At 38.0% G+C, this 25,601-nt stretch overlaps 2 protein-coding genes and 1 long non-coding RNA gene across 6 annotated transcripts in view; 2 read left to right on the top strand and 1 right to left on the bottom strand.

Annotated features, from left to right (window-relative positions):
* The first annotated feature begins 265 nt into the window (after window positions 1–265).
* chmp6b (charged multivesicular body protein 6b) lies at window positions 266–3,051 on the top strand. Its single transcript, XM_082152647.1, has 8 exons — window positions 266–496; window positions 685–794; window positions 904–991; window positions 1,130–1,216; window positions 1,327–1,392; window positions 2,174–2,254; window positions 2,350–2,419; window positions 2,511–3,051. The coding sequence occupies exons 1-8, from the start codon at window positions 434–436 to the stop codon at window positions 2,564–2,566; spliced, it is 621 nt and encodes a 206-aa protein (XP_082008773.1). The 5' UTR covers window positions 266–433; the 3' UTR covers window positions 2,567–3,051.
* Window positions 3,052–3,908: 857 nt separating this feature from the next.
* Window positions 3,909–6,152, bottom strand: LOC309485707. Its single transcript, XR_014201262.1, has 2 exons — window positions 6,053–6,152; window positions 3,909–5,968 (listed from the first exon to the last, which is right to left on the bottom strand). It is a non-coding gene; the product is annotated as an uncharacterized lncRNA (long non-coding RNA).
* A 5,297-nt stretch (window positions 6,153–11,449) lies between these two features.
* The window catches only part of baiap2b (BAR/IMD domain containing adaptor protein 2b), a 53,016-nt gene continuing 38,864 nt past the window's right edge, over window positions 11,450–25,601 (top strand). Inside the window, exons 1-2 of one of the 4 annotated variants that reach the window (XM_082151641.1) lie at window positions 11,450–11,901; window positions 23,836–23,911. In XM_082151641.1, coding sequence (XP_082007767.1) covers window positions 11,830–11,901; window positions 23,836–23,911 — 148 coding nt within the window. In that variant the 5' untranslated portion in view covers window positions 11,450–11,829. The remainder of the gene's footprint in view (window positions 11,902–23,835; window positions 23,912–25,601) is intronic. The other 3 variants (XM_082151640.1, XM_082151639.1, XM_082151638.1) reach the window with 3 other exon arrangements.

Consider the following 25,601-nt stretch of genomic DNA (forward strand, 5'->3'; position numbering starts at 1 on the left):
GGTGTGGCTCAGTGAATTAGTCTATACAGACAGACAACTAGGTTAGGCTTAGTCAAAGTCCCTAAAGCTCTGACCCTAACCCATAACGTTACTTTTATTTAGCACCGACAGTACTAAATCGGAACAGTAAAGATATGTGGGATATTTGCATTAGTGAGCAAACCTAACGGCCATTGGAACAATTTTATTAATGTAATAATTTTGAAGTAATAATTATTATTATTATCAATAATAAAACAAGTTATTTCTATAGGGCTTTTATTTTGAAGTACATGACTTCCGGTAGGCCGGGTTGCTGTTTTCTTCCACAGCTAAGAATTCAGTGTTGCTGTCATGGACTTACAGACATACGAGGCTTATGGAATTACCATTTTCTAAATTTTAGAAACACCACCCCTGTCTGGACAGATAGTGGCGGGGATGCGGCATCGACATGGGAAATCTTTTCGGGAAAAAGAAAGCAACTCGGGTGACCGAGCAAGACAGAGCTGTGCTGGTGTGTTAGACAGCTGCTAACTGGCTAATAAGTCTTACGAGAGAAGTACATATATATATAAATGAAAGTGCAGTTTATGTTGTATTATATAGAAAACAGCTATGCTATAGGATCATTACTGTAAATTACATCTTGTCACGTTTTCGCTTTCATTTTATGTTTCTTTATTATTATATGTGTGTGAGCAGCAACTGAAGCAGCAGAGAGATAAACTGAAGCAGTATCAGAAGAGGATCACTTTTCATGTAGAAAAAGAGCGACAAGTGGCCAAACAGTTATTGAAAGATGGAAAGAAAGAGTGAGTGTGATCATGTCTCTCCTTGTTACTCGTAGAACTAGCCGGTCTAGTTTTCTAGACAACAATCAAACTGAATCTTCCTTATAATATTTTGTGTTTGTTTGTTCAGAAAAGCACTCCTACTCCTCAAGAAGAAACGCTACCAGGAACAGTTACTGAACAAAACTGAAAATCAGATAAGCAACCTGGAGCGGATGGTAAATAAAAAAGATCTTACCTTGAGAATGTTAGATATGACATGTTTTAACATGGTTGCACCTTTTTCTTTATTATTATTTTTAATTAATCTGCCATTATTCATGCATATCACAATCAGATCTATTTTTGTTTTACAGGTTCAAGATATTGAATTTGCACAAATAGAGATAAAAGTCATTGAAGGTCTGAAAGTTGGCAATGATTGCCTGAAGAAAATGCATGAGGTATGTAATGAGAAATGAAATGTTATTATTGGCCGTGTTCAGTACAATGTACTGGACAATTTAACTTGTACAGCCATATCTCTATTCATTTTTTTTTCTTCTGATGCCAGATGCTGTCCATAGAGGACGTGGAGAAGATCATGGATGAAACACATGATGCCATTGAGTATCAGAAGGTACATTTTACTTTTCAAAATCTAACTTGTAAGTTTAGTCTAAGCAGTTTATGTATCCGGCCACAGTAAAAGTCATAAGACCCTTTATTGGAATACATTTACATATACAGTAGGGTCCAAAGAGAAAAAAATACTTCTCTTTTGCATGTTTTCATTACTAATTATATTGTTAGCATAATTTGAGTAGAAAACTGAAATGAAAATTTATACAATGTGTCTGATACGCCCTAAAATCTGTTTTTTTATTAATGTGTACATTTAATTTGTGACCTAATAATAATGTTTCTTCAGTTCTCATAAAAAACGTTTTACATTTAAATGTTTCTAAATCCTAACACTCCCAGATTTAGATGAAAAAGTCTCCCACTGTACTCCTACAGTTGGATTTGTATGTTTTAACAGATTTCTCTTCAGATTGTTATGTGCAACACAATGATCTTTCACTGATCGTTATTTGAATTAGAATTTATTGAAAGGATAGCCCCTTGAGATGTAACATCTCATTTTTGAGGGGCACACAGAAATATTTCAACTGACATCAACTTTGTCTCAAAATGGAAGAAAAAAAAAGTCTAAAGATGAGCAGTCATAAAAGGCTATAATGATCTGTTATACTCTACGCCACATGTGCTACATCCTCAAATCTAGAAGAACTGAGAGCCAGCTGGATCTCACTCGCAGACACGCTGGGTCTCTTTTGTGCTTGTTGCTATTTAAATCAACTGTGCACGATGTACAAGTGTTTTTTCCCTCATTCCTGGTTGCCTGTGTGTGTGTGCAGCAAATTGATGATATGCTGGTGGGATCTCTGACCCAGGAGGATGAGGAGGCTGTGCTAGCAGAGCTGGAGGCCATCACTCAGGTGTGTACATGAACACACTCTGACAGCCCTTGTTACTGATGTTGTGTCAGCTGCTGTTTTCTCATCTACCTTAAACATTTCCTGTTTGTGCTCAGGGAGATGCTGACCTTGAACTTCCTGAGGTGCCTGAAGAAGATCTACCAGAGGTTCCAGAGCAAGAGCCAGGTCTGTGTTTTCTTCTCTTTTTCTATAGTAAATACTATGCATAAAGTGCACAGTATGCAAATACTTAGAAAACATGTTTGTAATGTTTCAGTGCGGGAGAAGGAGAGGGCGAAAAAGAAACCAGAGCGAGAAATGGTGGCAGTGTAAATAAAGATCTGTCCATCTGTCGTACCTCCATGTCTTCTCTCGAGCCATCCCACTGGAGACCCCAAGGGCTCATCCTAAACAAAACTCTGAGGAGTGATTAACAGTCCTCCTCCTCGTACATGTTGAAGACCCTACATCAATGCCATTTTTTAAAATTGTATATACACCGCATACTGTACGCCACTTAGTTTAGTAAGATGATCATTCTGAAGATCACTCTTAACAGTGCCTGGTCTTTCTAATCACCCTACAGTTTTGTCTGATCTTTCAATTATATATCAAAGGCATATCATGTCTAAGCTTGTCACTTTTTAATGCATGCATTACTTTTATTATAACAATCTCTGTTAAAATTGATTCCCAAACTTTAGTACGCCATGTTTTCTCACAAAGAACATAAACCTGAAGCGTTTCCATTATGAGCATAAACTTTTACAAAATTTTCACTGTGCTGTAAGATGTCATTAAAAACTACACTATGACAAGCCTGGCTTAAGAAGTAGTTAAAACTGATTTATAGATTGATAAATAAACATCCTTGAGGGAAAATGCAGGTAGACTACAACAGAAAAGTCCAAACAACTTCTGTTCAGAGTCATTATGCTGTACACACAGTGTTTTGTTTTTATGAAGTATACATGCATAAGATACAAGGACATGATGTATAGAAGCTAAAATAATCACATTGTCTTTTTTGTATATGACTAACACACTGATTTATTTAAACAAAAATGTTCCCAGGTTAGCACTCTTTTACTGTACTGTGAATTCGCTGTTCATTCAGTACATTAGTTTATAGTCTGTCTTCCTCGTTTCAATTTGTAAATATGCAACAAAGGATTTTCTGTAATAATTTTTCATCACTGTTGTGCCTGCACTCCCTGCAGGAAAAGGCATGTATATGTAGCAGCCACTAGGCAGCAGTATTATGCAAGGCATGTTTGCTACAAGGCAGTTTGGCAGAAATGTGGCGTGCTACTGCAGGTACTTATCATGCGTTTCCCCAAATGGTCTCAGATATATCACATCTTAATTATAGAAACTAAAGTACACAAATGAGATGTCTTTATTATATTCTCATATAAACTTCCTTTCGAAATGTGGGCAATGTATGGTTAGAATTTTTTTTTAATTATTAATTTTTTTTACATGTTTTTAAAAGAAGTCTTAAGTTCACCAAGGCTGCATTTATTTGATAAAAATAAATACAGTAAAAACAGTAATATTATAACAATTTAAAATACCTGGTTTCTATTTCAATATATTTTAAAATAAGATTTATACCTGTGGCAAAGCTGAATTTTCAACAGCTATTACTCTTTTAATTATTTTTTTAAATCAATTTAATCAATTTTAATGCTTCCTTGCTGAATAAAATGTTTTGTTTTTTTTAAAAAGCCCAAAATGTTTGCATAGTAGTGTACACAGTATGTCTACAATATATATAAACATGATAGACACAGCATTGGCATCAAATGGAGATGTTTGTTGAAAACTCGAGCATCCCAGATTTTTCTTCTGAGAATACAAAGACAATAAATCTCAAACTCAGCTCAGATTTGCCCAGATAAAGTCTGCAATCAAAAATCAAAGAACTGTTTTTTAACTAAATAATTTAGATTTACAGCAAATGCATTTCATGTTACAGCCTTTTCCAGAAGAGTGCAGATTTTCTTGAGCAAGCTTAAGTTAAACCATTGTTTGAAAGGTATTGACCAAGTACCTGTATTGCTTTGTTGGAAGTCCATTGTCTGGAACCAGGCAGTTGGAGCTGTGTGGAGCTGCTCTTATCTCGCCTGACACAAAGCACTGGGAGTGGGCGGCTGCCCCACGAGTCTGAATGGCTCCACCAGAACTCAATGTGAAGCAGTTTCATACTGTTACTGTCAGACAACATACTTTGATCAGTAAACATATGGGGGTGTGAATAATGTGCAGTAAAGACAGAAACTGGGTTTCCTAAACAGAAAAAGCTGATATAATAAGTTATATACACAATTTTAACTCCTTCCTTTTTTACTTTAAAGTCTATATTTGAATATGAAACAACTTCATTGTATCTTAATTAAATAACATTTGGCCTTTTCTCATTCCACATTTAAAGTTTTCTCTTAATCACAGCTGTTGTGAAGAGATGCTGGTTTTAGCTGTCTGTATTGATCTCTGTTTTGCTTTTTATTTACCCTTTACATTCAGTCTTGATAGGTCCAGTAGATAAGACTTCCACTGTGATGTGAAATCAATCGATGTGGCCTCTAGACAGAAGCATCTCTTATGTAATCCTCATTTCTCATGAACCTTCATGAGCTGTGTAACTGAAAAAGAAACAAAAGAAAGGAAATGGTCCATTGTGTCAGATTCAATTTCTTGACCTTTGCAATCAAGAAGCGTCGCACACCAAATGCAGTTTACTCTCTCGCTTGACCTTTAAAACGGAAACACTAGAACTCAGACCGGCTCTTCGGGATCTACCTTCCTGTGAAATTTAGCTCCAATTGTAATCAACACGATCTAACTAATCAAGGTCTTGGGGTTCATTCGGAAAATTACATACAGGTGTGCAACACAGTCTGAACTACAATTTTAATGCTTTTTCTAGAACAGCTGTAAAAGGTGTTGTCAGGGCCATTACCACCATTGTGTGTGGCCACATTCACATGCAAATAATTTTTTTGATTAAGGTCCAAATCTTGTGGTTAATATAATCCTATTGGAATACTCATGAATGCATGCACATATTTTACTATAATACACAGTGTTGGGGAAAGTTACTTGTATAAGTAATGCGTCACAATATTGCGTAAAAAAGAAACTATGCGTTACTTAGTTACTTTTTATGGAAAGTAATGTGTTATGTTACTTTTGCGTTACTTTTTCTCACCTGGGCTGGGCTTGCTTGCTATTTAATAACAAAAACACAAATGTTCTATTTTTGGCTAATGCAAAGGCCCTTTAGTGAAATGAATAAGCCTCAGACTGAAAGAAGTGCAAATTCACTCCTGTACAGTAGACGGTGCAACTCAAACCTTTCAGCTGTTCTGCCATTCTGGATTGCAGAAGAATAGGATGCAGGAGAAGAAAGTTAAACACTTACTTCATCAGCAAAAAAAATAAAAAATGAAACAAAAAATAAGTTTTTTGTAGTGATGTAGTACTCGAGTCCGGTCTCGAGACCGATTTCTGCTTTCTCGGACTCGACTCGGACTTGTTCCTTCAAAGACTCGGTCTTGACTCGGACTCGACCCTTCAAAGACTCGGTCTTGACTCGGACTCGACCCTTCAAAGACTCGGTCTTGACTCGGACTCGACCCTTCAAAGACTCGGTCTTGACTCGGACTCGACCCTTCAAAGACTCGGTCTTGACTCGGACTCGACCCTTCAAAGACTCGGTCTTGACTCAGACTCTGCATAGGCGGTCTCGTCCCCATCACTAGTCCACTAGAATACATACCACTAGAAAATTTAACTTGCTCTGCGTGTCCTAACTATGATTAAAAAAGTCAGGGTGGGCTTGACGTGTTGATGACAGAGCAGCACTGTTGAAGCAGTTTAGAAAAATAGGCAGAAGATGATGCATGTGGTAGGGATTTTTTTTATGATAGTAAAAGCATAGTCCATATTAAGACGTTAAAGGGACAATGTGTAGCTTTTTAGGTATTTTATTATCTAAAATCTATATTTTTATTCATAAATATGCCCTCAATGGTGTACAAATACCTATGCCAATGATCAGACTAATCCTCGTAAACGAAGAATTTATTATCTTTATATACATGGGACGGGTAAGTCCACGGAGGCTTCCATGTAGTTCCGCCATCTTGAAAAACTATAATAGCAGAGAGGGACAAAAAGTACTAGGCCAACGCGTTTCCACAACGCGTTTTGTTCAGAGCTAGCGTCACGTGACTGAAGCCAGCAGAAGCGGAGGCGCAGAGCAGTGAGAGGCGCTTGTCACTGCCGCGGCAAGTTTAAAAGGCTGCACTGCACGGTTATTTATACACCGTTCATTCATACATACATATGAGTCACAGGATAAGGAGTCCTAGTCGTCGAAAAAGTCCAAAATAGATCGTAAAAGGAAACGTGACCGGAGATTACAAAAACAAGGGTTACTGTCAGGATAGCTAATGCAGGAGAAAGCTTTCAAAAGAGACCCTGAAGTTGCCTGCTTTCTTCTCGACAGGTAAGTCAATGTTACAGTCTTAATTACAAGCTTTTTTTTTCATTGCTTGGTTGTGTACTTTATTATATAGACAGTCGAACATTTATAGTTAAAAGTTAAACAGGCTCTGTGATGAATAGCAGCTATTGAGTAAAGTAACGTTAGAGAAGGCTCTGATGATGATGATATCTAACAATGCACATACTTCAAAAAATATAACGAGTAAAGAAGGCATTACTACTAATTACCATAGTTAATGTTTTTGACAGTCAGTACTGTACTGTAACATTCTTTTTTTCGTTGTTTCAAGTTTCAGTTTGTTTTAAATAACAAACATGTTCACCCGAAGAAAAACTCGAAGTGCTATTATAAGACATCCTGTCATAGCTTTTAGGTACATAACGGCTACCGTAGATGCAACGCGCATTTGAAAAAGTGAGGCGCTGGAGAGCATTATTCGTTTGAATGCAAAATACAATTTCACCACTAGATGGGAGAAATTCCTACACAATGTCCCTTTAAGACTGCTCCTCTAAAACAATTCCCAATCTAGCTTAGTCTGTAGGCCTAACTGTTGATTATTAACTGGGGTGATATTAAATCATGAATATGAAAACTGACATGTTTTATGGTCTTGGTCTCGACTCCTAAAGACTCGGTCTCGACTCGGACTTGCTTCCTCAAAGACTCGGTCTTGACTCGGACTCGACTGAATTTGAAAACCAACGGACTCGGACTCGACCCTTCAAAGACTCGGTCTTGACTCGGACTCGGCATAGGCGGTCTCGTCCCCATCACTAGTTTTTTGCTTATTATTATGGTTGAATATTGGATCATCGAAGGTTGGCAGCTAGAGACATTGCTTAAAGGGGATGTCTAATGCTACAACATGTCCGTGACGAAGTATTTCTGTGCTAAAACACTCCTTTCAGGATTCGTGTAAGTTTCGGAGAGGTTTTTTTTCGAGTATGGCCCTGTATGACGTCATAAATGACGGAATTCCTTGTATGGGCACTTCTCCTGGAAGAGCGCGGCGGCAGCGCTGTCATTTTGTTTTTAGACCTCGAAATCTTCAATTTCATCAAAGTGTTTTTGGTTGTGAACTTGTGAGGGAATGAAAACCACGTTCAGCTTCCCAAAGAACCCAATGTTAGGCCAACAGTGGATGCATGCAGTTAGTTTATCCGAGGCAGCAACGTAGCCTAGTTGTTCAAGTGGGTTTGTTTGTTCTCGGCATTTCGATGACAAATGTTTTATAAACAAGGCCCAGTTCAACGTTGGATTTGCAGATCGTTTGAAACTGAAAAATAGAGCGTTCCAGCGCTAAAATATCCCGGTCATGAGTCGGAATTGCAGGTGGTAAATAACATAACATAACATAACATAACATAACATAACATAACAAAGTGCATAATGTAAACAACACGATCGTATATAGTGAAGCAGAAGTTATCCAGGGAAATTACGATGATGTATGTGCGTGACTCTTAAGCTCCGCCCACGTCACGCCTCCAGGAGTTCGGCTGTATTCGGAAAGAATCGGTACAGTATCTGTCTTTTATAAATCTGATAAAACTGTAGACTCTTCGGAGATATGAAGGATGCATTACTACTATATAGGTAGGCTACTCAAGAAGATTAACATGAGATTGGCAGAAACTGTGTGTGTTATGTCCCCTTTAATAAAGTAAGATTAAATACATAAAGTATATTTGTGTTAACATATTTAAATATTGCAGGTTTAATCTGTGTTTTCATTCAATACTGAATCTGTATTTGTGCAAGTGAGATGAGTAACTGCATGCTGCTCATATTTAGTCTAGAACTACAATAACCATCATGTTTACACAGCGCACACAACACCTCTGCACTTCTGATTTCTCTCAACATGGGGACAGGAGAGGTTTCAGTCAATACATAGGAAAACAAAGTAACTTGCATTACTAATAATATATTTTGTTGTAAATTTAAAAGTAATGCATTACTGTTTACTTGAAAAAAGTGATCTGAATAAGTAACTTGCGTTACTTGTAATGCGTTTCCCCCCAACACTGGCAGCAAACATGGTATACAAAGTTCAGAAAGGAGCTTGCACACATAATAGTAGAAAACTTCTTTCACACACACACACAAAACTTTATTTACAGGCCCAAAAATTTTTTTTGTACAATACATTTTCTACTATGTGTGCAAGCTCCTTTCCTTGTTGAACGTTGATGTTTTTGAGCTTGCGCATCAAAGTATTTTTTAATTATACTGACGTTTTACAACTTTTTGGCTGTTATTCTGGTTATTTTTGACAGCAAAATAACAACCAATTAATTATTATTCATGTCTTTATTGATAACATAATGCAATCAATTGCAAAATCTACACTATGATACTTGTTTAAAAGTTTATAAAGAAAGAAAAATTGAAAGAAAAGTAAAGAAAAATACCACCTTTCGCTTGTTCTACAATTTTTTTTTTATAGCTTGAATTTTTAAACATATTTTTTTATGAATAAATGTTCATTTACAGTGGACATTTCGACCATGTTTACATGACCCAACATTCAAATTATTATAGCCAAAACAGTTGTTTTATTTGGATTAACATAACCCAAAATATTGGCTTAATCTAGCAATCATCTTAATGTCTATTGCCAGGCTTATACACAATTAATATTCAGAAAATATTATCGGATGAGAAAACAAAAACTTGAACTGAATTGAGCTGAATAATAACCCAATTGTCTTGTAGAGCTGCTTAATAGTTGAAAGTGAAGTTGATACATAATTGATAACCTTTTCAACTTTGACACTGTTTTTTTGTTCTGTTTATTACTGTGAAGTTGCTTTGAAAACAAAAAAATAAAGCACTAAATAAATAAAATGTGTTTTGACTTAAATAAAAAGAAAAGCCAAATTTTGATTTAAATAGAAATATTCTTGTAAGACTTTTAAGAGTCTTAAATGATCTCATCAGGTGCCCTAAATCCTGAATATGAGGTTTTATTCTTGGTTTGTGTAGTTGTAGTTCTCTATTATAAGATAGCAGAGAGAGAGAGAGAGAGAGTGCAGCAGGGAAAACTGTGTGTTGGTGGTGTGGGCAGAAGCTGCTGAGATACAAAAGGAATCCCTGCCTACATCACACGCACAGACCCACGCATGGACTGCGCAGTGCCCACTACTGTACTCATCTCATCTGATCCTCCTCCAGTCCTTGGGTGATAGTTGTACTATGAGTGATGTAGTCATGATGACGCCTGATTCTGGGAATATAGGCTAAAGCAAATGTTTCTCCAAACAGAAAAAATCCTCATCTAACCTCAAATTTAGAGATAGATTTCAATTTTTTACACAAAAATCCATGATTAAATGACTCCAATAGCTTGTTCATAAAATAGTAAGAAATCGGACGTTTTTTAACTGACAATGTCAAATTTCATTTTAACATTGTCTCGTCATCGTCTCATTTCAAATTAAATTTATTTGTATGATGTTTTTCACAATACGATACATATTGTTCTAAAGATTTTTTTTTTTTTTTTACTTTTGTGTGATAATGAATCTTTTAAGCGAACAAATTGTTTGAACTCTTTTTTTTGTTTGTTTGTGTTCGACTTGAAGTAGCGCTGCGGCTGCGCAGACCGAAAGTAGGCTACCATGAGAGCGAGTACTTTTATGTCATATACTGATCGGTATAGTAGCGCCGCTTCAAGTAGAACACAACTTTTGCTAAAAATTAATGATGCAATGACTTGCTCATTTCACACACATGTCGCCACAACAAAGGGTCAGTGTCTTTTTAGGAGGTTTCAAAAATTCAGCTCATTAAAATGAATTAAAAATGCCCCCCACTAAAAAGTAGGGTGTCTGAAATCGCCTCCTATACCCTTAAATAGGGCACTATTTAAGGGGTCATTTGTAGTGATGTCCAAAACCATTGCAGTGATGCACCGCAATAACTCGCAAAACCAATGTACACTCAACGGCTAGAGAATACCCATAATGCACTGTGACTGTCGGGTCCGAAATCGCATTCTCTCGAGGAACTTGTTTTGAATAAGTACTTCACGTTCTATATAGTATGAATTTGTGTAGTATGAATATAATGGATGTAGCCTACTGCATTCACCATGTTGTCATTATCATCGTATGCTCACATCAGAATCTCGCCGGAAGTAAGGCATCCGGGTATTCTTCGCCAAGTCTTTTGTGAGTGAATTCGGGCATACTTCCTTTGTCATACTGCTTTTCGCCTACTATATAGTAGGGAAGTAGGCCCTATGCGATTTCGGATGCAGCCCATGTTAATATGCTAATATCATACAGGTATAATTCATTTCCTTTTTAATTGATTATTAAATTGTTGAATTGGTTTATACATGCTAGTTTCCACGACAGAGTTCAATATAGATCTTCATTACTACTTTTAGCTGCCAATTTGCTAAGTTTCAAATGATTATTAAACAGCAAGCACAAACTATGCAAAAGCGGCAGCCCTTCCGGCGCAATCGTTTTCATTCATTCCCTAAAGTGATGGCCTATAATGAAATAGGTTATAGGAGATTGAGGGTTTAGGGGGCGATTTTGAACATATGGTATCCATATCCAAAGGACAGACTGTTCCTGACACCCCTTTACACAGTGTAACGACGCACCAAACATGAACGCTGCAATTACGATAACAGTCTACACTCTGCAAGCACGCGACGTAATGTTGTAATAAATGGTCTCGCATCTGACTGCAGCTCTTTCACTGCCCGCGTTATGTAGTAACGCGAACGCTTCTGTTATAACCAAGAAAGCAAGCTCTTTTGTCGTGCCGCGCCGCATTCGCAGCGTAGAAGGTGAAGAGGAGAGGCGGAGTCCGTTGGAATATCAAGCGCAGTTCCAGTGACGAGGATGAACGCGTACGGTGGATTCCCGCCACTCCGGCGGCTGCGCGTGGGCATCAGTGAGAGAGTTCCATATAAAAGCTCCCGCATCCTCCTCAGCCTCTGACACTCTCTGTTTGAACGATACAGTGTCTCCTCTTCTTCTTCTTCCTCCTCCTCCTCCTCCTCCCGTGTTTTCTCGGAAACATTTTCCTGCAGTAGAAATTTAAATTCTCGTCTATGGTTCTGACTCAAGCTTCCAAAATGTCCCGGACCGATGAGGTGCACCGTATAACGGAGAATGTCTATAAGGTGAGTTTCACTGTTATTATTGTATAGGCAGATTTATATAGTTTTATATTTGTAATTACACTGCATTGGTTGTATTTGATGTATTCTCTGTTAGATTTATTTGTTCATATTGTAAACTTAATATAAAATGTAAATGCAAAGGTTTTCTCTTTTAAAGTTACTTGCTGATTAATAACTTGCTTAAAGGGACAGTTCACCCAAAAATGAACATTCTGTCATCATTTACCCTCATGTTGTTCCAAACCTGTCACTTTCAATTCTGGGACCCAAATAGAGATCGTGAGGGACTGACAGCCTCAGTCACTATTCACTTACATAGTATCTTTTACAATGAAAATGAATAGTGACTGAGACTAGATTATGACAGAAATCATATTAGTGAACTATTCCTTTAAATGATGCAGAGTAGAGGCTCATGTACGTAAAGGCAGAAATATCTGGTTTCAGTGTAGAACCAGTTTAGCCAAATACTTGAACCTGTCAACTCACTGGGAGACAAGTGAGTTTCGGGCACTTATAGTTTGATTTGATTTGAAACTATGTTTCAAGAGTTTAGGCTACTTTTGTGGATTTTCCTCTAGTGTTGTTGTTCTTTCATGTTTGGAATTTGTGAAAAGCTTAATATGTAAATGTTTGCCCTGTTTGTAACTTAGGGTTTGTTTTGCTCTAAATGAGTTCTCGGTTTGTAATGTGGTATGAAGCTGATTGTGTAAAACAGATGGAGCATATCTGAGTCCCTACAGGAAAGAGCGACTAACACACTTCCATGGATCCCCACTGCACGCGCATACGATACGAACGTACATTTACCTCTTTTCTCTGCCAGCTTTTCCCTGGTGGAGCTCACGTCTGTTGTAGCGTAGGCTACCTCTCTGAAACCACCTGACTCACCAAACTAAACCTTGGTGGCTGCTGAGGCTGACCCAGTGAAGCGTGTTAGTCCAATCCTGCAGACATCTGTTAAGGGACTTTAATGTTTAGGCTGTTAATTCCAACCCATGGAGCTAATATCCTTGGCTAGAGAAGGAAGGGACATTATTATTACTTGGGCAGGGATGGCATTTTTCCGAACTTTTAACTTTTCTTTGGGTTCAGAGGTAAACTGTGCAGAATATTGAATCTTATATTACTTACATTGTTGCAAGTGCACCTGTTTTAATGCCAGTATTTGAATGTGATATGTGAAAATAAGGCGTCACGGGTATACACAAGCATTCACAATAGCAAGGTTTTCTTCTTTTAAAATCACCTTTTACTTTTAGTGCTCTTTTTGGATATCAGTCATCTCTAATAGTAGATGACTTTTTTGCAGAGCTGACTTGTTACTATTAGGATTCTTGTTTCCTCTGGTTGGATATGTATGGTAGTTTTAATTGCAGGCTTTGGAAAAAACATGATTAGTCACATGTACATGTGTGCTTATGAGGAAATGAGAACCTGCAGCAAACAGTATGTGAACAAACAGGAAAGCTGCTCTAACTTGGTCAAAATGAGGTCATGATAATAAGGAGGTAGTTATTTCTCTTCTACTGTAAGTCTTACTAATGGAGATACATTTTTCATGAGCTTGGAGAAGTTGTGTAACCGGCCAAAAGAAAAGCTTTAGTTTAATAACTGGACGTTTCTTGATCACGTAATCCTCCTTCAGGATTATTTTGCATGCATTAGTGTTATCTTCTTGTCAATGGCAGAAGTTTCAGAGTATTTACAGTGAAACCATCTCCAATGTTTTTATTATGACCCTTGATGAAAATTTCGACTTTTTTTTTTTCTGCTGGATTGTACTTGATTGATTGTTTCAGGATTAACTAAAGACATCAAGCTTACGCATTACCAATGTTCTCATAGATAGGATGATTTTAAGCAGGATGAAGTCATAATTTATAAAATTGACTTCTTCAAAAAGACACTTTAGAAAGTAATTATCTCCAAGAATATTGACTTTAAACTTCATTATATCATTAATTCGATATCCTGGAGCGTATGTTGTATTAAGTGTATGAGGGTTGAGAAGTGGGAACTCAAGTCATGGCCTGTGTTAGCTTTAGATTTGAGCATTGAGGTTGTTTTGTCCTTTCAGACTATAAGTGGGAGAATATTCATTCCTCATTGGGTCTCTTGGCTTCTTTAGTCTCTGTGATTTCTATAATTATGGGTATTGTGAGGCCGCAGTGGGGTTCTCTATTATAAGAAATAAAGAGACAGCGGATGCAGTGGAGCAGTAAACAGCACTCACAGATAGAAGAACAAAGTAGTGGGCCATTTGACATCATCAGGCATCATCTTTCACTTCAGTGATTCTCAACTGGGGGGTCGTGATCCAGAATTAGGTCGCAGGTCTGTTTTATGACAGCATGGTAAAACCTTGTTAAAATCAAAAAGATGCAATGTAACGTAACGTTATCTTATGTATCTTTTGTTGTTGGATACATAAACTCTACAGTATTTTGTAGTGATGCACTGACATTTTGGCAACTTAAAATATTTGGCAAAAAAAAAAAAAAAAAAAAGGACAAGTTGTTAATTTTCCGTTTTTGGCCAAACAGTTTGGAAGGACTGAAACCATTGACCGAAACTATGATGTTTAATTAGTGCTTCCCTGATGACGCATTTTCCGTGTCAGTGTCTATACTGTGCACACAAAGTGGATAAGGTAAACATAAGGTACAACAGGTAAACTATCAATGTGTGGACGCTCTTCACCGTGACTGAAAAGGATGATAGAATAGCAACAGTAAGAATGGTTTGGCTGAAATATAGAGAGTCTGCTCATTGCCGAAGAACTTTAATACAACTTGTTTAATTTATCACCTGAGAACATGACACCCTGACACCCTGAACAGAATACCAAGTTCAATTACCCAATTAACCAAATTGAATTACTCAAACATCCTTTAAAAATATATATATAAATATTTGGTAAAAAAAATAATTTTGGTGATTAGCATTTTGCTACAGGTTAATTTACCGCAAATAAGACAGATGCCAACATGTACAGGTTACTTCCTTTATCCTCGATTCCTCAAACCATGAACAAACTTTTCTAAAATTCTAGTCCAAGTGAACCTTCTTTTTAATGGTTCACTTCACTTGTCTTGAACTAGAATACTAGAATAGACATGGTTCGTGCTGACTTCAGTGTGTTTGGTTTACATTGAAATATTGGACATTTTCAATTGTCCCATTCAGCTTATGTCATGTTTATAATTTTGCAAGTTGCTAACAATAAACAATTTTGCTAATGTGTCGGGTTGCTACTTAATGTCCAAAGTAAAATCTGGGTTCCGAAGGAAATCTAGTTGAGAAACACTGTTTTAGATTCGTGAGACTGCGCATAGCTGTCTTTTTAATGCCTTTTTTTAACTTTGTGCATTTTTCTACACTGATTTTGGGGGAGAAATCTATGAAATTTATTTAAATTTGCTAAAATGTTTTGAATGGAGATGTACTACACTATTATTTGTAAAATATGACCAAACTGTTTAATCAACACAGAAGGCACAAAGCTTGTGTAGAACTTGGTGAATGACAAGCCTGCCAATTTTTTGGAAATTTGCAAATCTTTCAGTGGAGTTCCATGTAACATATCTCATGTAAAACTGGATCTGATGGCAATTTCTTTTGTCCAACTTCATGTGTGATTTTGGGAGCATGTCGATGTATGTTTGTGTGTACGCCAGGCAGCTGCTTAGTAATCTCACAGGACCCTGGGAGCTCGAATCCACCCGTCTGCACTTACGAGTGACTCAGCTTGCATCTGCCAGTGTGTGTGGGCAGTGTCTCACGGGCCAATGGATTATGTGTGTCAGTATGTGCATGTGCCTCTGTCTCTCTGTGTATGTGTGTGTGTGTGTGTGTGGGTAGTGTCTCGCAGACCAACGGTCTGATTGTGCGAATGTGCCTCTGCCAAAGGCGTAGGGTTTGTGTGTGAGTTCAACTTTGTGTGTGCCCACGGTGAGTAGGACAGTCAGACCTCAGAGATATTGTCATCTGTTGGAGGCTGTTCTGCCCACAACCTGACCACATGTCCACACTTGAACTGGCCTCATGCTGGGTCTCACTTCTTTGCTGTATAGATATCAGGCTGAAGTATGCTCTTGTGTTGTTTGTTTTTAAGAGGTATGTTGTACTTCCAAACAGGAGTTATGGGAAGTTAAGTCTGTTAGAATTCTGTTCAATTTACTAATATTTTTTGTCATAATTTAAACCACATGTGTCAAACTGTCCAAAACACCTGCCTGGAAGTTTCTAGTAATCCTGTAGACCTTGATTAGCTGGTTCAGATAAACTATGCAGGACAGTGGCCCTCCAGGACCTGAGTTTGACACCCCTGATTTAAACTCACTGTCCCTTTTGGGTCATGCCATTAATGAAAGTGGTGCTGAATAGGCGAGAGTCCAACTGGTAAAACTGTCAAAGATCACATTTGAAATGTGTTTGTAAACACAACGAAACAGTGCTTATATCCACCCAAAGCTCCTTTGTTTGATGGATCTCTACCTCGTTCCAAAATCAACATTTTCTGTGTGTGTGTGTGTTTGTTTTGTGTTTAGCTGTGGGTTATCAATGAAATGAAGTGGATTTTCAGGGCGGAGCAGGGATTTCTTTATAGGCTTGCTATGAGTTTTGGGTGAGGTCAGTTGGGTTTTCTCTCTGTTTTGATTTACCCATTTCATATGCATAGCAATTAGAGTTGCACAGTATGCATCCCTTTGGCATTATATAACAAGTCCTAGTTTCAACTTTTCCTTTTATCTTACTCCAAGTCATCTAGAGAGCCTTAAAAGAATATAGATGTCATTAAAAATCTGTCCTAAATTTTTTTGTTTGTTTTTGTGCTGTAAGCTGTCAGATAGAAGACAGATGGTAGCTTAACAGCATGTTGGACGAAAGCTGTTGGACTGTGTGTTTGCGTTTGTGTTTTTTGACTGTCTGTTCCTGTGGTACCTCTGAAGGGAATGGGATTCTTAGTTGAGACAAGTAGATCACAAAAGCTTCTGAAAAGGGCAAAGCTTATGACTTTATACAAAAACCTGGTATTTACAGATGGCCACGTACTGCCTTACATCATAATGCCATGTTTTAATGATTAATTTATGTCCTGCTTTCTGGACTCTTGGCTAAAGCCGAACACCACAGTGACCTGTGTTGTTGCTTTTCTACATTGAAAATATGTTTTCACAGTAGATTGGCTGTGAATGTATTGGTTTTCTTCTAAATATAGCTAGTGATAGACACATATATGTCTTATGGTTAAAGCTAAGGTAACCAGATTAAATAGTTTTATGTGTGCAATGCATCCAGATGGAGAGAGAGAGTGATTTGTAGGTGAGAGGCTGGCCAGCTGCTTGAATGTCAGTGATGATGAAAGAGTGAATGAGAAAAAGAGGAGGAAAAGATTTTATTTTGCCAGCAGCGCATCATCAGATTATCGTGTTCTCATAGGCACAAAATGTTTTTGTACTTCAAACAAATCACACAGATATACTCCTGGAGCACTAAACAGAGACATCTGTGTGCTCTAATGAATTCTTTTATAATTGTTTGTATCTCAGCAGCTTGATGTTGAAATCCACTCCAGATTTATTGATAGAAAATATCTAATGGTACACATTGCTTAGACAGATCTGCAAAGTAACTATTAGCATAACTAGACTTAAAATTTGAAAAGAAAATTTGCGGTGGTCTGTGCAAACTGTTTCTTACTGAAAGAGCCATGTCTATAATATTGATATTTTGGTCCTTAGATACAGTATGAACACATCTCTTTTGACATTTAATCACAAGGCTGTGATATCTTTGTCTCAAACCCAAAGGTGATCTGCTTATGTGACAATATTTTGGCTCCGTCCCCCTCATTCCACTCCATGGGCTAATGTGGTCCTTTGGCTGCCATGATGGATATTGTAAAGAGGAGTCTGTTTCTGTCATGCCTGTTATTAATAGACAGCAGGGCAAATATACTACTGTCATTCCTGCCAGGCAGAGTGGTTTAAGGATGGTGGATGGAATTGGCAAGGAATGAGAGAAACCTATTAAAATATCCTTGATGCACAAATGTGTAGGTTACAGTGAAGATATTCTATATTTGTCTTGATCATCCGAAAAAAAAATTCAAATCTGCACTGCAAGTGATGTGATAGCAGTCTAACAGAGTGAATGTAAATTGTCAAGGAATGTCTGGGAATATTAATTTTATATTTCACCCCAAAAAAAAAAAAGATGTTTCGCATACCATTACTTCCAATTCTAGGTAGCCTATTGTAGAGCAATTTTTTTTTGTGTGAACATTTTAAAATACTATGCTGAATTTTTTTTTTATTAAATAAAGATAAATTATTATTAAATCTCAATCTAAAATTTGCTTTCTTTTATTCATTGTCAAGTCATTTATTTTTTATTTTTTATTATTGTGTCTTTAACAGTCAGAGGAAAAGAGGAGGAAAAACAATAGAATGAGAGACATTGATTGAAGGTGAATGGAAGAGGAATGATTTGCCGCATATGTGTGTGTTTGAGACAGGAGGAGATCATTTGGAAATGCTGGAATCTTTGCAGTGACATTTCAACCGAGATCTCACGGGAGGGTACATCAGCAGGAAGACAAAACCGTGTCCGTGTGCTTGAACCCACCCACACACAGCCCCCATTATATACATTTATTATACATAGGCACATGCACCAGCACATGCATCTCAGTCGTATTCATCATTGTCTCATTGCACTGAAATTGAAATTGCGATTCACTAATTTCTCATTGGCGATTCTGTGAATGAATTAAGGTGATGGAACGAAGGGGGACACAGTGTTCCATCAGTCAAAGGTAATGAGCTCTAGCTGCACAAACTCCCCCTCCTGCTGCGATCAGATGGTATGATCCAAACGTGCAGGGAATAGGAATACACTGTAGCAGAGAGTAATGCGGGGGAATTCCGACACAACCATATATGGGCAAGGAAGTCATTCTCTCTCTCTATCTCACCTCTCCAAGCTAACTCTGAAGTGGGATGCACACGCAGTGCTGATGTTCACGGTGAACTCGCACAGGCACACATACACCCACGCACGTACACAGACAGCGGCTCATCTGAAATGTAAATTGGTAAGATGAGCGCCAGGGCGGCTTGTAGGAGTGAGACAGCTGTAACTAAATGACATGCAGCATCCGCAGTGGACACGGAAAGATCTTTGTCCATGTGGGAACTGGGAAGCTGGAGGGAAGATATCCCATATCAGGGCCGAATACTCTTGCTGTTAGTGTCGTAGTGTAACAAAATGGTAAAACTGATCTGGAGTCAGTGTTGTCTTGAAGCTAGGATTGTGTGTGTGTGTGTGTGTGTGTGTGTGTGTGTGTGTGTGTGTGTGTGTGTGGAGCCACAGAGAGTTTTTAGGAAGTACATTTTAAAATTCCAATCCTTCAAAGTCGGGATGAAATGGAAGTAACACCAGATTTTTTATTCAGTACTGTGACATACATTCGAAAGAAATCTAAAAAGAAAAAATGTAGGGGCCGGACTAGGTTCTTTACATCTATTGTTGATTGGATGGAGAATCGGCTGAATGATCTTGCAGTTGATTGTAATAGAGAAGTCTGTTGTTTCACCGGAAGATCGAGTTGTGACATTATGATTAAGAATTATAAGGTAAAAAAAAGAAAAGAAATGTGATTTTAGTTACAATAAAGTCATTAACATGCTTTTTAAAAATACAACAGAACAACATATGTAAGTATACGATAGATAGATAGATGGGTACATGCGTAGATGGGTATAAACGTAGATGGGTAGATATAGAACAATATGTATGTATATGGTAAGGAATAATTTTGCATGATAAACAAGGGTTTATGTGGTTTAAGAATAGAATAGAATAGAATAGAATCGGGCATTTATATAGCGCTTTCATATGTACTACTGTACACCCAAAGCGCTTTACAATCATATCAGGGGATCTCTCCTCAACCACCACCAGTGTGTAGCATCCACTTGGATGATGCGACGGCAGCCACAGTACAACGGCGCCAGTGCGCTCACCACACACCAGATATAGGTGGAGTGAGGAGAGAGAGTGATAGAGCCAATTCAATGTAAGGGGATTATTAGGAGGCCATGATTGGTAAGGGCCAATGGTGGAATGTGGCCAGGACACCGGGGTTACACCCCTACTCTTTACGAGAAATGCCATGGGATTTTTAATGACCACAGAGAGTCAGGACCTCGGTTTAACGTCTCATCCGAAGGACGGGTTTAAATACACACATGTAATATGTACAAACATCACACATGAAGTTTCTGTAGAATTACATGGATGTAGGAGGTGCGTGAATTGTTTTTACATCTCTGAGAAAAAGTGTCTGAGTTTGTGACAAAGCTGAAATGTTTTGTTTAGTAATCTTACAATATGTAAATTACAGTGTTTCAGGGTGCAAGCGGTCTTTCTGAACAAGCGAAAATGTCTCCAGTTGGAAAAATGCAAGCCTGGGTCACCTTGAGCTTAGTTATTTAGCGAGTGAATCTTCCCTGCCCACGTTTAGTTTGTTGTTCTCTATATACTTGCAGAATATTGGCATAAAGTTGCATATTTGTCAATTTGGAACTATAGTGGCCCCAATAGTTTTAAGCCACATGTCATGCAGTGACATTTATACAGTGTGCCGTAAGTGTACAAATACTTTTTGAGGCCAACTGTGTGTCATTCTAATAAGTTGAATCATTTTAGAATTTAGTTTTAGTTTATTTCCAGCACAGAATAATATAATTAATGGACAGTGTAATGCAATGCTTTGAACAGAAGGTTAGCCGTTTAAAATCAACCCCTGACATTTGGGTTCAAAAACCTGTTCAGACTCACTGATTAATATACATCATCATTATCCATTTCGCTACTCAGTTGTCCTGAGGCCATAGGACTCAAGAGCATTACATAACGCTGAACAGCAGGAAGCTTTTGCCAGACTGCAATTCTGCAACTCACATCAGTGGCCGGACACACGGCTGTTTTAACTATGTTTTGCTGTGTATGTTGATGACATAAAGATGAAAACGGGCACTTGTGCACCCACCTGACACTGAAGCATAGATTGTTATAGGACACACACACACACACACACACACACACACACACACACTGACATAAGAGTTGATTAAATTCATCAATCTGCTCCAAGCTGTCTGAGACTGCAGCACTAGTTTCACATCACAGGCTTGTGTTGTAGCAGGTACATAGGTTTGATGATATAAGGGTGTGTTAATGGTAAATAAGGCATGTTTACAACCTTGCTTGTTCAACAAATACTAACCATTCTCAACGTATTACCATTACAAAGCCAGTCTGTGTGCATGTGCACAGAGAAAATCTGAGGAAGGGACTCATTCATATTCTCAAAGGGACCTTATGCTTTAGTTGGTTTATCAAGGCATTCTCAGGGTAAAGTTAAATAAAAGTGGAAACAGAATTGATGCACTGAACAGTTTTGCCACAAATGCTGTACATTTCTGCTGATGTGGTTGGATAAGCTATCTGTTAATGAACTGTGGAAATGGTGCTTCATTTGATCCTCTGCACTATTTTATAAAAAAGGGAAAATTATACACTCTCTTCTCCGGTGAGCATTTGTATTATCTAACGAAATCATCCATATCTAGTTCTGTACTTTATACTGTAATGTATGCACACCTTCATTTCAGCGGGGAGCATAAAATTCCCCTCAGCAGTTTTTGAACTGGCAGTCCAGCTGATTGAATATGCATCAATATAAAATCTTGCTCATTAGTTAAGACTATTAATTACATCCTAATGAACATGTCTGTAATGAAGTGCTGGGAAATTCACATGGTAATCTGTGTTTAGTGTCTGGCAGAGACACCCTTATCGGGGGTTTGGTTGCTCTCGTTCATGCTTGTTAAACCTAGATTGATTGCTGTGGGACTAATCAAGGAAAGAAAGTTTTCCCAGCGGTGTGTTTTTTAATGCTTTTAATGATTAAATGTTGGGTGGACATCAGCTTGGCACTGGTTCATGTATAATACTGATTTCTTTAGGACGGAGCTTTGTGGGAAATGTTGAGGAGAGGAAAAGCAGTTTGGTTAAATGTATTGGCTTGGTCCACATGGAAAAGATGAGATTAAAAGCTTTGTAATGCATTCTGGATATTTTTGCAATGCATTCTGGACATATATTATACTGATCATAAATGGGTTTTAAAATGCGCAGAAATTAAATGATACACTTCACCATTGTTTTTTACCAAAACTTGACATGCAAAAGCTTCACTGGTCCTTGCATGAATACCAGTCGCACATTTCACTTCAGTCATATGATCATGCACTCTCATCTCTTAGGCATGTGGTGCAGTGAGATCCATCACACTATGATTGTGTAATTCCTTCCTTGATGAAAACATGCCAGCTGTGCTTGCTTTGCATCCAACCAGGAATTTCTCCTGTGCCTTTATTTGATCTCATCTCTTTTGTTGGTGTTTATTTGTTGGTCTGTGTTTCCTTTTTCCTTTTTGAAGACTTAATAATGAAGATTACTACCCCTGGACAGACTCTGCTGTATGATTGCATGCAGCAGATGATGAATTACATAAGAAATAATTGTGAGTTGAGATGTTGCGTTAGATAAGACGTGACTGAGAGAAAGACAAGGAGGTTTATGAATGATTCACTTGGAGCTGATTTAGTTGTCTTGTCTCTTTCTTGCTTATCTTCCTCATTGTTTGTGCAAGTTTGGCAAAGTTTGAAATGAAACATTTATTTGAAAGAATATTTACACAATAAATTTACTGACAAATATTGAAAAATGGCTAATCTGCAATTCTGTTAATTGGCCTAGTGGGCGTAGAGATTTGCCAATGCCTGTTATCTAAAGAGCCAAAGCATCTGATAAACTAGCGTAGTTAGATATATTGTTCTTTTACTAGTTCGCTATAAATGTTATTAATTGCATGCTCTTTGAGGTATTTTTTTTTATTAAATTTTTTGGCAGTCCATTCCTCAAGACTTCTGTATCACAATTTTCTCTGCAGCAAAAAAAAAAACATTTCAAAAACATTCTGCCTTTGTCCTCATTTTCACTGGAAACCTGCTTTCATTGTAACTGGAGCAAAGGGTGGCAGGGATTTAGTATATTCCCAATAAAATCAGTTTACCGTCGACCTTAATTAATCACATAAACAACTTCACTCCAATTCTGTAAAACCCAGAGTGGAGACTTTCATTCACATAGCTTAATTCTCTCTCCATAGCTGCCACAGTATTTGTGTTGTATAGTGCTTTATTGCTGGTTGTTTTTTTGTACATCCTCTGCTCTTCTTGGCTTTCCTAGATTCTGTCTCCTGGTATACTATTTTGAACCCTTTTTCTGTCTCTTTATATGTCGCCCTACTATTTTGGAGGCTGTGCTCAGAAAAAATTCGTCAAGTTGAGAGATTTTACTTTGAATGGAGCAGCGAAGCTCTTTTAAAAAGAGGATGAGGTCAATAAGGAGTTTCAATTGAAAATGAATAGATTTTAAAGGGCAACTCTTAATGTTGGATTAGGTGAGTCAGGCTGTGGGTAGAGCTCCACATATTCCCACAATTCTGTGCTCACAGCAACAATAGAACGGCAAATCCCAGCTGGCATGATGCCTTCCAAGTCCCACTAATGAGAGTGTTCTGAAAAGTGGGGGCGTGAGAGCTCTGGCTCCCTCTCTCTCTATATCCCTCTTTCTCGGTATCTGCACATGCACTGCATCAACAGACAGAAATTTTATTGTAATATGGAATTGAGACTTCGAATTAGTTGTCACCTGTCGATTATCTGCATCCTTAAAGATGTGACCTCCCATTTAACTTTTTGTCTTTGTCCCACTGATGTTCTTGCTAGTGGTGAGTATGCCTGTTAAACTGCTGCTGTTGTGCTGACTAAAGCTGTGCTATTTCTATTTCAGTCCATCATGGAGCAGTTCAACCCTTGCTTGAGGAACTTTGTTGCCATGGGGAAGACTTATGAGAAGGCCCTCTCCAGTGAGTACATCAGCGGCTTGTTCATTATCACTCTTGCAGGCAATGAGCCAGCTATTCAAGCTCATGTTTCATTGGTCTGCTTTAATTTAAGAGAAGAAATTGCTTGAAATTCATGCTTTATGGGGAGCTCCGCTCCTTGACACTCCTTGGTTGCATACACATTCACGACTAATATAAAAACTCCAATCAAATTATTGTATAGAAATCTAGTAGAATGTTGTTTAAATGTTTGTTAAATGTTTGTTATGAATTTATGTTTATGTTTGTGGGGCGGAAGGCTTCCTGTTCCTTCGTACTAACGATGTCATAGAATGTTACATGTCTAAATATGTCCATATGCACCCTGCAACCCCCTAAACTTCCATCTGGTTCATGCATGTAGCATCTCCAGAGCTGTCACATACATCTAACACATACTTGACACCCGATGATGTACGGACCTCTGTGTGTGTTTTCAAGATGTTGACTGGGCAAGGACAAGGACGTAGGCATTTCAGAGCAAAAAAATATGCACTGGGAGGAAGGGAGAGTAAAATGGAACAGAGAACAGGCGTAAATAGGCCAGAGAGAGCTCTGGGAGCAGACACAGTCCCGCAAAGAAAGCGAAAAGGGAACAGGGAAGATGTATATTCAGGACAAGAATGGTGTGTCACTGCAAGGAGGACGAAGTATGGCAAAAGCGACAATAGGTAGCACAGTTATTTGGTGTTCAATGCAACACTTAAATGCCCTTTACTGCATCGCTTCTTTCACAATGCTTTATTCTGAGAATAATATTTACTAACATTGTCTCATTTATAACTTCGATCACTCTTGAAAAACTCTTGACAAACCCTAACCAGGTGCGACACAACAAGATGACAAGCAGTTTGTCTATCCATACTAAAGATGAAAATCGCAAAAGTGACCTAATCGATCACAAAACAGCCAATTACAACAGTTTCCGCCGTTTGTGCAGTCTCTTGCTCTCACAGCACAATTAAGCATAAAAATAAGAACACAAACCATTTTCATGCTTTTTCAGTTTGTTATTTAATATCCAATATAATATCCGATTCTCAGTCTCTTCAGTGTCTCCTCATCCATGTTTGATGTTTAATATGTATGAGGAGTAGTATTTCAGTCCAGGGAGATTTCGGTGTGTGTGAGGCTACATGGCGCGCTGCAGTAAAGAAAAACAACAACAACAACTAGCAGGCAAAATCTGGTGTCACTCATCGCGATCGTGGCTGGTTAGAAACATTTTTGAAAGAGAAAGAGAGAACTTTTAAATTACTTGTCCCTTTTAAAACATTGCTTCTGGTTAGATTACATTGTTAGGGAGATTTACAGTTTTAAACAGATGCTAAACTCATAGGATTTGCATTATAATCAGGTAAATAATGGTGCCACATTGTCTGATCTCAGGGTATGATGTGTACAGTGTTCCTGTGTTCGGTTTAGGCCCACGGACCGGGCAGAAGTTTCAGGACAAATCCCTGTAGAGTTTTAGCACTGTGCCAAGAACTGCAGAAAACCAATAATTTCACTCATCGTTCCAGAGTCCATCTAATATTTTATGAGGCAGAAAATACAAGAAAAAGACCAACGCTCTGGAGGATAGACCATGAGAGTGTGTGTATGTGTGCGAGAGTGTGAAGTCTGAGAGATAAAGTTAAAAATAGACCCAACTAGTGTGAGATTTGTGCTC

This window comes from Leuciscus leuciscus (assembly GCF_965113295.1).
Source record: "Leuciscus leuciscus genome assembly, chromosome: 21".
Taxonomy (NCBI): Eukaryota; Metazoa; Chordata; class Actinopteri; order Cypriniformes; family Leuciscidae; genus Leuciscus; species Leuciscus leuciscus.